We start from the raw sequence: 10,914 nt of genomic DNA on the forward strand, positions 1-10,914 counted from the left end.
TATAAAGTTAAACGTGTTTTTGGGGACGTGTATATATATATATATATATATATATTTATGGTGTTTCTCTTTGTTTTCTATAATAGCTGTAATCTTTCGAATACGTTTACGCTTAACATTTCAATCTTTGGAAATTAGGGCCAAGGGTCGTCGTGGGTACAACAGCAAATTCTCGAGGCTAACACGATCCTCGAGGCGTTTGGAAATGCGAAAACCGTGCGAAACGATAATTCTTCTAGGTTTGGGAAGTTTATTCAAGTTTGCTTCGACCAAAGGCAAGTTTACCACCCCATTAGTGAATTTATTCACGTATAGTAATTGTGAGTTATGTTCTTTATAGTAACATTTCTTTTATTTATACAATATATCAGTTTCGAATGAATGGTTGCATCTACAAAGAATGCCTGCAAATTTGATATTTTTAACGGTTCATTTTAAACACTTGTTAATAATTTTGAAGTGTCTGCGTAGATGATCGCTGTTTCCAGTGAGTTTCGTTACCACCTCGTATCTCAAATAAGGTATCACGAGCTGTCTTTGCGTCGCTCTTTTTTTTCAAGGCATACGTTACGTTCGTCGGTCATCAGTGTGATCAACTTTTTAAAGCTCTGTAAACGTCTCTATCGAAGCTTGCCAGCAATTATTAAAAGTAAAATTTTGCAGAGATGCTTGTTTCGGTGGGCCTCTTTTAAATGCTGAGTCGACCAGCGACCTTTCTAGGCGTGTTTTCAATAATAAAAGCTGCCTTTGAACGTTATGCCGCATGTAGGGTTTATTGTGCCGTTACACTATAGTTTTTATTTGAAATTTCCTGTCGTGTGAAAATGTGGGCAGTGGTGCTATGATTGCTTATAAAAAAAAATGTTAAATAACTAGATGACTTCACCTACAATTGCTACACTTACATAATTAAACAAAAAAAAAAACTGTTCTTTAAAGGAATAGTAATGGATTCTTCCGTTTATACTGTCATGAGACGATTTGAAATTAATACGTGTATAAATGAGCTGAATGCCGGGGAGGTCAGTTAGTGCAATGGACACAATGGCGCAAAGTGCGTACTTACAAAAAGATCTATGCGCAGAACTCCAATACCACACGCGATTTATCTAAAATAGCATCGGTCTTATGTCAATGTTTAATCAGTTAAATATTTGTATGCTATATGTAGGTATATACTGCAAATGCTAACCACTATAGTGCCGTAGTGTAATGCGACGTAAAGGCTAAAGTATTTCAAACGCTTCTGGTGTCTCGGCAGTTTGTGGTGCTGGCGGATAACGATGCTCAGACTGGGACATTATGTTCATTAGGCCCTGTTTGTGATTATCTGTAGGCCAATCGCAATAGAAAATTATTCAGTTGAGGCGCACCTGTCCGTTCATGTAACCGTTATTATGAAAATGCAATTGTTCCATTTCAAAACGCCTAACTGGAAAGTGTAGAACTCACGCATGTCCGGACCTTCAGTCAGTTCACGTGTTGTATATTTATTATACGTCTGCCACTCCAGTACAATAAGGCTTGACTATGATGTCCCTACTTCGGCTCTCAGCTTTTTTAAGTATACGATTGCTTATATCAGTCCACTCGAATGTAGGCGATATTCAGTAGGAATATCGTCGCAGCCCTGACAATGGGTCTCTGACATTACTGATTTCATCTATAGTAAAGTAGAGTTGCTTTAGACTTAGTAACATAAAATAATTCACTATCTACCACAACTAGTACTCGTATCTTGGGCTCAAAGCACAATGGACCTATCATTCCGTACTACATCGTTTTCTGTGTAGGTACGAGATCAAAGGATGTGTCGTACAAGATTATTTGCTAGAGCAGTCTCGCATTACCCTGGTATCACCTCAGGAGCGAAATTATCATGTGTTCTACCAGCTCATAGCGGCAGGCCGTGCTTCAAACGAATTCGCTCAACAATTTATGTTGGACGAATGCAGCCGTTACAAATATCTTAACCAGGGAGTGGAAAAGATCGAAGGTGTCGATGATGCAAAAATGTTTGATGCCTTGCGACTAGCCCTCAGCGTTCTCGGCATAGGACAGGTACATCACGTATTTGTAAAAAATTCTCCCTTAGTAATCACAAATTTTTTTTTAAAACTATTTTAATTACGTATGTTGCCTACGGGTTGAATAGTATCGCATTTTTTGTTTATTGTGAATGACAGTAAGCGATCTGCCTCAACGAGTTGGGGACAGTTCTTTTTTTTTTTTTGATATAGGTAGGATTGTGTGTATAGCGAAGGCGAGCTCGATTCATCGAGGTCCTTGTAAGAAATCAGCTCAAAGTGCCATTATTGCTCAGCACGCTTGTCGTTGTCTCTCAGAAGTACGGGGAGACTTTGTGGTTGAATGGGAAGAGTTGCAAAATAAATGATTCGCTGATTTTCGCTTCATTTGCTAACTACTTCTCTGCGACATCATGCCTGCGGTTGTACACACAGGACATGATGGATGGGATGTTTTCGACTTTGTCCGCAATTCTTTGGCTCGGAAATGTGGAGTTTTGTGAAAGTGGAGGGGAGGACGAAAGCTCGCAGCTTAGTGCTGATGATGAAGAAACCCTGGTCAAAGTTGCTAACCTCCTCGGGCTTGAACTCACCCAGCTCCGGTACATTATCTTACATCGGCAAATCATGGTTCGTGGAAACATCACGGAGATTCCATTCAAACTTAGCGAGGTAAATGAACACAGTCGTTCTTCAAAGGGCAACAAATTTACTGTCAGGTTATATTATCAGTATTCCAGACGATGTATTAATGAACAATAATACAATTCTGATCCAGATATTCGTGCAAGTACATACCATGTCTATTATTATTAAGTTCACCTTAATAATCGTGTGTAACGTTAACAATAACGCGTGTAAATTAGTGTTATTAGTGAGCTCGTTCCGGTAACCATGACAATAATATATATGTTCTAATATCGTTCTCATACCTTGCCACAGGCTCAACAAAATCGACATGCTATTGCTAAAGCTCTGTACAGCCGCTGTTTTGCCTGGGTTATTGATTTTATCAATTGTTGTACAAGTCCTAAAACCCATCAAGGCCAAGAACATTCTACACTTGGAAAGGACAGCCGCTTCCTCGGTGTCCTCGATATCTTTGGCTTCGAAGATTTTGGCAGTGAAAAGAACAGTTTTGAGCAGCTTTGTATAAACTACACCAATGAAAAATTGCACAAATTCTTTAATCACTATGTCTTCTCTCTCGAGCAACAAACGGTAAGATCTAGATTGTAGTAATTTATTTCGAACATATATGATGTATTAAATTAATTATTTGTTTATGAACACATGAGCAGAAACGTAAAAATGTATGCTTTTGTTGCGAGCGTCACCGTATTGCACACCGCATACCCTAAAAGGCACTTCACGAACCTTAAAGACGCTGCTGTGTGATGCTTCCTTTTACAGTACCAACAGGAAGGAATCAAATACAAGCATATCGATTATGTGGACAATTCGCTCTGTCTTGAGCTAATCGAGAAACCTCCAAAGGGAATTTTGAGGTTACTCGTTGAAGAATGCCGTATGCCTAAAGGTAATAGATTTTATAGTATACGAATATCGTATTTTTGAATTGTAATTTTCAAATAATTAGCTGAATCAATGAGAGATGTATGCAGTAATTAAGAATGGTAGCAGATCTAGTCTGGATCACAATTCACTTGGCTCTAGATATAGCTATAGAATAGATTTGGCTCTAGACATAGCCTGATATATTGCACAAGGTTAATTGTCCTTCTGTCTGTTTTAAATATCTACATAGAAGTTGAACTACCGGCAGCAATAGGTGAATACCGTATAGGTTGGGTTCAAGTTATAATGTACGGATGTTATATAAGTTTTCGTTTTTAGCGTTCTAACGTAGCGCACTCATTTCTGCGTGAGCAGGCAGTGACCAGAGCTTCGTATCGAAACTGCACGGCGAACTGGCCGATCACGCCTACTACGTGAAGGGTGAAGATCGTCGACGGTGGGAAAGGGAATTTGGCATTCGCCATTACGCAGGCAGCGTAATGTATGCTGCCCGTGGCTTTCTCGAAAAGAACAAAGATGCCCAAGTGGACGCCTTGTTCGAGCTTATGTTCAAGGCATCAAATGCATTTGTCAGGGATCTCGTCCGCTTTCGGGACCTTGTTGAGTTTACCATGCAAAGGTCCAGCGAGAATAATCCAGTACGTATGCACACTGACTGGCAGAATGGCTAAGGGAAACTAAGAAACATGGCAGAACAGAATATTTAGTACAAAAAGGAGACAGGCGCTCATTTAAATGTGGTATGATCCGTTGATAGTTCTATCGGTTATGGAAACTTTGGTGTAATTTTTCAGACGGGCGGATGCTCTGATAACAACTCGTCAATTGGTAAGGCCGCTGGTTCGGTCATAACTATGTCACGAACGATGAGCAAGGCGAAACCAACGGTTGCTGATGCTTTTCGCCAGCAATTAACAACCCTTGTAGACGTCCTCCATTCCACAAATCCGTGGTATGTTCGCTGTATTAAGCCAAACGCTTGCAAGAAATCCGCCTTCTTTGATGAGAGAATAGTTACGGACCAACTCAAGTATCTCGGGATGCTTGAGATCATCAACATTCGACGTATGGGCTATCCCACACATGTCGAGCATAAGGACTTTGTACTAAAATACCGGTACGCGATGCCAGACGGATAAGGATTCGTTCATTATTTTATTAAACTATATGGTTGATATTGGTGGATTTATGTGAACTACGCTAGCTTTCTATTTCGTAAATTATAAGCACGTTGGTGCATGCACAATATCCGTTGCACATAATCCGTACTACACGATACTTAATACAACCTTGTTACTTTATTTTAAACGAATTTACTTTGGTTGACCCCAGCTCTAAATCAGACTTGTTGTAGTTGTCCCATAGCACAGCTGCGTTACTCTCATTTGCCAGTTACGATTGATCTTGTTAAGCCATTCGATTGCGTTGCCTTAGTAATTTTATTACTTTATTGCTTAGATTGTTCAATAGTTTGATTCAAATATTCTATTATTAAATCCTGTACCGTATTTTTGGATCAGTTATCTGTAGTTTCCATTCGAAAAACCAGACAAGTAAGCAGTACGAGAACCTCGATTTTCTTTCTCAGCCACCTCCTTACATGACAGAAAGCCATAAAATTAGGTTCATTTTTTTTGCTTGAAACTTTGGCCACCCTCCACATTTATATATTTTGAAAACTATCAACAGTTGTCGGGGTCAAAGCATTTTCTCCAAGTTTCTCTTAAGATTTATGAAGGAGTCCAAACATGTTGTTTTCGTCGCAGCCTGGTCTAGACAAGCTAAGACTATAAAGATCGTTAAATCCGTTTTTGAGGTAAGCACCGCAGACGTGCATACTAGCAAACGCATACACGTTTGAGACTGTAGGATTATTTAGATTATTAATAAGAATAATACTGTTGATGACGATCAGAATCAGGTGAACCTGTTGAAACAGATTACCCACTATGCGCATTTGTTATGATTAATTTTGTATCTTGATGCAGGTGTCTGATGGGCCAGCGTCGATACTCTATTAAGCGCAGTGAGAAACCCGTAGATAATGTTAAAGTCATTCTAAACTTCCTTAAGATGAAGGACCTCGATTGGCAGATTGGAAAAACCAAAGTGTTCCTCCGTAGCTCCGTGTCAAATGTCCTCGAAGAAAATCGCAAAAGAATTCTTCACGACAGCGCTATCGTCATTCAGCGTCAATACAAGGGCTGGAAACGCCGTAAAGGTAACCAAACACTATTTACAATCGTTGTCTGCTTACCATGTTGGCCACTATATCCTGTTCAGAAATGGCTCCCAGCGACACTCATACCCTGTAATTGGCTTTATTATTATTTAAAGTAGAGAATTCAATTTTAATTAAAACCTTTGCTGTCGACTAAAGTAGAAACATTAGAGCAGTGAAAATATTTTCGTAAATGCTTTCTCGGGAACATTGACAATACAATGAATGAATGAAAGCGTGGCTTATACACTCTCCAATAATTATTGTTATCTTACAGAGTTCCTAAGGATGAAGTCAGCTGCCTGCATTTTACAACAGTACTACAGGGCTCGACGAGAAAAGATCCGCTTCAACAAGATGCGCCGAGCAGCGGTTACGATTCAAGCTTATGTTCGTGGAATGTTTGCCAGAGTAAGTCAAAGATATATCAACGTGCACTGCACTGTACTGCATATAGCTATATCGAGCTCTGTACTCACTAACCTGACTTTGGTGACTTGATGGAAAGTCAGCGCTTCCCCATATAACTGACACCATTAGGAGGCACACTGCGTTCATAGTCTTGAGAGCACTGTTTATTTAATAACAAATGAATCCTGGTTTGTTTGGTAGTGTGTTGTAGATGCCAGTTTGAAGAGCGAAATGAGTTTCTAATATAGAGAAAATAGAGATAGTTTTATATTGCTTATAGTCGTAGAAATGATCTTGATCTACTTCTGTTAAGTGTTGTTTGATAGACATGTATTATGATGTGCTTTGTAGGAGGTAGCGGCGGCATTACGCGAACGCCGCAAGGTCGAAGAAGCACTAGAGCAAGAGCGACTTCGTCAAGAGAAGCTCGCTCAGTCGAAGGCATTACAAGAAGCTGAGGACATCATCAAAGCCGCGCAAGAAGAACTGGCTGTCATTACTGAGATGGTGCAGGTTAAGCACGCTGGACAAAAGCTCGCCGAGATGGAAAAGAATCAAACTAACGTCGCAAAAGACAAGGACAGTGGAGCTGGCGTTCAGGTGGATCTTGACCAGATGTTCTCATTCCTCAGTGAAGTACAACAGACACCTCTTGATGAAAAACTGATTACCGACGGTGCCGAGATCTGTGAAGAAGAACTTAAATCGCATGGGGAGGCTAGCGAGAGTGAGGATCCAGCGAAGCCAAAGATCAATAAACCTACACAAGAGGATGAAGCCAACGCTGATCCTCCGATGCAAAACGGCTTCGGAGAAAAGGAAAATACGAGAGGGCCAATCGAGAAAGTTGCCGATTTTCAAGATGAAATGAAGAGCCAACCTCGCGAAATCCTTAAACCCGAATCAAAGGCTACGCCAACGAACGCAGAATGTAAGGATAATGAACTACAAGCTATTCCTCGAACAGCATCACCAATTAAACCCGAAGATACGGATTCTGAGTGTAACGGAGAGGATGATGAAGAGGTAGGATGTTATTCCGACCTCATTACTATGTATGGCTATATTTGGAAGTTTTTATACTCTTAATTAATTTTGTGCCTTCGACGAATCACCGTCGAATCTGTGTAACCTGAATCTGCTCTTAGAAATATACCATGCCATTTTTTTTTTTTATATAAACCCGCTCCCTGTTAGCAACCAAGTTTAACGAAAGTTTTTGTTTAACAGGAACCTCCGCCGCCACCGCCCATGCCTCCGCAAGGTCTGGGAGCGCTACACGCCCAACAGACTAATATCCAATCGCAAATTGCCAAAGAGAACGCCACCGTGAAGGATCAGCAAGTTAAAGACAGGGCCCAGGCTAATGAGAAGAAATTGCAGGTGCCAACAACTAGTCCGTTCTCGGCGCCTGCACCAGCCACTCCCAGCAAGCAGGGTGCAGCGAAACAAGATTCGGGTAATCACAGCAACGCCGAAAGTGTCGTCGAGAACGCTGAACGCGAACAGCGGCGCCGACAGCGCGTCGAAAAAAAACTCAGCGAGATGCAGCGAGAGGAGCAACAAGAGAACCGCAAAAGCCGCCTGGACGGTGCTGGAGGCGCACAGGGTCAGGCTGCGGGAGTGGCGCTTTCGATGGTCGAGTTCGCGCAACTACATTTCGCCAAACACCCGAAGGAGTTCTATCAAAGCTCGCAGACGACACAGGTGATGCGGACATTGACACGTCGTCGCCGTACCGTCGCAAACTCAGAAGCTGTATCATTCGAGGAGATGGTGGCATTCTGCAAGCATGGCGCTATTCCGTCGGCTCATCTGAGGTCGATCACAGACTCCGAACTGTTGCAACTCTCAGTCAGCAATTTCAAGGATCTTTGCAAATTTGTCCGAGGTGAGCTCAGCGCCGAAGGGGAGGTACTTCTCATTCAGACCGCTTGTCAGCTGGCCATTGAACATGAGCCACTACGAGACGAGCTGCTCGTACAAGCGTGCCGTCAGGCAACCGCCAATCCTCTCGGACATGACGCTTTGCGACGAGTATGGCTTCTGATCGCAGCTTGCATCGGCTGCTTCAAGCCCAGCAAAACATTTCAAAAGGTACGCACAAAAGAATGTTGGTTTCTGAAGGTACCATCGCATACACTATAACCATATGTGAGTTCGCACAAACGTGAATATGACACCTTTAGTCTTTTGCAGTTATGCAGACAGTGTTTATTCCTCATCGAGTCGGTAGTGTCTGATGAACACGGGCAGCGGGTTTCAATCCTCATATATTTTTTAACTAAATACCAGTTTGTTTATCAAATATAATTACTATCGGTTCAAGTCTAAACGTTCTCCCGGCTGTTTAGGCAATGCGTAAATGATAAATAACAGATATCTTCTCTTGACTGATTTTATCGTATTCACTCAATATAGCATCTGTTAATGTTCATCCGCGAACGGGCGAGCAGCGAAACAGAAGACCCAGAGGTCCGTGCGTTTGCTCGCTATGCCCTCAACGAACTTAACACAGCTGGATCAAGTGTTGTCGGTCGTCGTTGTCCTCCGTCGCAGCACGAAGTTGATGTGAGTAAAATGTCCCAAAGCGTTTTCTTTTCTTTATTCCTTGTGGCCAATTTTTGCTTGATCTTATTTGTTCGAAAACCACTTGAGTAACGCTTTAGTAGAACACTCTTCCGTACTGTAGTAACTAAAACATTTCAAACGCCTTAGGCAATCCGTCGACGAGAGCCGCTTCTGTGTCGCCTGTTCCTCATGGACGGGCGAAGTAAGGCCGTGGAAGTGTCTGCTTCGACTACAGTTGCACAGGCAACCAAGGCCTTCGCTGAGAAGATCGGCCTCAAGAACACGGAAGGATGGATTATCTTTGAGTACAATCCGGATCGACGGCAGGCGCTCAAAACTTACGACTACATAGCGGATATCATCTATCAATGGGAACTGTAAGGTTTTGCTGTCAAATTTCTTTTTCAAAACTGCCGAGAACGCAATATCGCAGAGCCAGAGCCATAATGCGCCAACGTTGGTGCGCAAAACAACGTTAGCGCTTGCGACATCACCAAATGTTTTCTCTGAACCTTCGAAAATGCACTCCAGAGTTAGCTTTATAGCACAATTGAATGTAATTATTAGTAGATTGACAGTATTTTGCCAGTTAGTATTTATGTCAACAGTAGTTTTGTGTTACAACCATCGGACCAATCAGATCATTTGATAATCATCGATAATTAGCATAAACAAATAGGCGAATTTCCATAAACAGCGTTAAGGAAGCTGCTAGATTCCAGCCAGTTTAGCCTGAATATTTTGCAATATTAGTACATATATGTACTTCGTTTAATCTTTTTCATTACGGCATGTTCCTTTGTATTTTTTTAGGCACAAGAGAAGCTCGGCGCAGCTTACGAAATACGCGAGCGTCACAAAAAAGACTCCGAGCTTGGCAGTGGGCGGCGGAGACTGTCGTTTCCTATTTAAGAAGCGACTCTTCAAAGCAATTCGGGAGATACCCCAGGATCCAGTTGAAGTAGACCTACTTTATGCGCAGGCAGTGCATGACGTTGTCAGCGTAAGTCTTACGAAAATGTCATGCGTGTATTCAAGTCGAAATTTTATGTATATATCGAATATTTCTCACACTGAAATACAGTTGCGTATCGTTCTAAGTCTTGCATAGGAATATATAATATATATATATATATATATATTCTATAATTCATATAATTTTTGTTCGTCACACTTTTTATATTGATATGTACAGATGTAGCTCTTCAATTCAATCTCATTTTCCTATTAGATGGACTACTATCCCGTCGTGGAACGAGTCGCCTTGCAACTCGCTGGTCTTCAGGCGCGAGTGATCCTGGGCGAACCGGAGCAGAACTCGACACCAGAAGACAATCTCGAAAAATTTGGCAAGAACCTACCCGGTTACTTGCCACGGCGCGTACGAGACCGCCGTAGCGAGCTTGAGTTTTCCCAAGCTATTGCTGCTGCCTATCGGGCATATGGTACTGGAAAATCAGAGCTTGTCTGCAAAGTGTGGTATCTCTCGATTGTCATGCAGTATCCACTGTACGGTACGACGCTGTACCCAGTGAAATGTAGAGGTTTTCTTACCTATGACCATCAAATGTTGTTGGGTATCTCGGCCGAAGGAGTTCTGCTCGTCAACGCTGAAACAAAGAGTATCCTTAATGCGTACCGATATAATGAACTCGAAAGTGTACGCGTCGCTAGCGACGAAGACAGTATCACATTTACATTGCCAAAGGACATCCCAGGTTAGATAGAAGCCGTCTAAGAATTTAGCGTCATCCACTTTCGATTTGTCTATTACTGCAATAACTGGATCGTTAATAAATATAAACTTTTTTTTCTCAAAAATAACGATTTTGCAAAAGTGCGTTAATATGACTATTTCTGTTACAGATATTCACAAATGCTATATGTTTGAAACAAGAGAGAAGATGGATATTGCGAACTTGATTTCGGCCTATGCGCCTAGTATTGCCAGCTGGCTGAAACCAACGTACGAAGTTAACGTAAAAACGCGACTGGCCTTTGAAGATCGAATGAAACTGCACCAAGAGGTTCTGAAGTGCAGAAAGAACGTTGTAGACACCGGCTTGCTTAATAAACCTATTGATCTAGAGTCTGGCAATATCTTCAAGAACACACTACGCAAGTAAGAAATCGTCCTCAAATCAC

General features: G+C 41.7%; 1 protein-coding gene across 6 annotated transcripts in view; it reads left to right on the plus strand.

Moving 5' to 3' along the window:
* The window catches only part of Myo81F (unconventional myosin 81F), a 38,489-nt gene that overhangs the window by 20,562 nt on the left and 7,013 nt on the right, over nt 1-10,914 (plus strand). For 5 of the 6 annotated variants that reach the window (XM_086992891.1, XM_086992890.1, XM_086992893.1 and 2 more), the window contains 16 exons: nt 139-275; nt 1,794-2,061; nt 2,463-2,699; nt 2,970-3,248; nt 3,441-3,567; nt 3,921-4,204; nt 4,361-4,683; nt 5,555-5,787; nt 6,065-6,198; nt 6,550-7,224; nt 7,429-8,295; nt 8,620-8,769; nt 8,917-9,146; nt 9,583-9,772; nt 10,001-10,487; nt 10,636-10,891. In XM_086992891.1, the coding sequence (XP_086849017.1) occupies nt 139-275; nt 1,794-2,061; nt 2,463-2,699; nt 2,970-3,248; nt 3,441-3,567; nt 3,921-4,204; nt 4,361-4,683; nt 5,555-5,787; nt 6,065-6,198; nt 6,550-7,224; nt 7,429-8,295; nt 8,620-8,769; nt 8,917-9,146; nt 9,583-9,772; nt 10,001-10,487; nt 10,636-10,891 (4,877 nt within the window). The remainder of the gene's footprint in view (nt 1-138; nt 276-1,793; nt 2,062-2,462; nt 2,700-2,969; nt 3,249-3,440; nt 3,568-3,920; nt 4,205-4,360; nt 4,684-5,554; nt 5,788-6,064; nt 6,199-6,549; nt 7,225-7,428; nt 8,296-8,619; nt 8,770-8,916; nt 9,147-9,582; nt 9,773-10,000; nt 10,488-10,635; nt 10,892-10,914) is intronic. The other variant, XM_086992892.1, reaches the window with a different exon arrangement.

This window comes from Varroa destructor, unplaced genomic scaffold (assembly GCF_002443255.2).
Source record: "Varroa destructor unplaced genomic scaffold, Vdes_3.0 BEIS01000006.1, whole genome shotgun sequence".
Lineage (NCBI taxonomy): Eukaryota > Metazoa > Arthropoda > Arachnida > Mesostigmata > Varroidae > Varroa > Varroa destructor.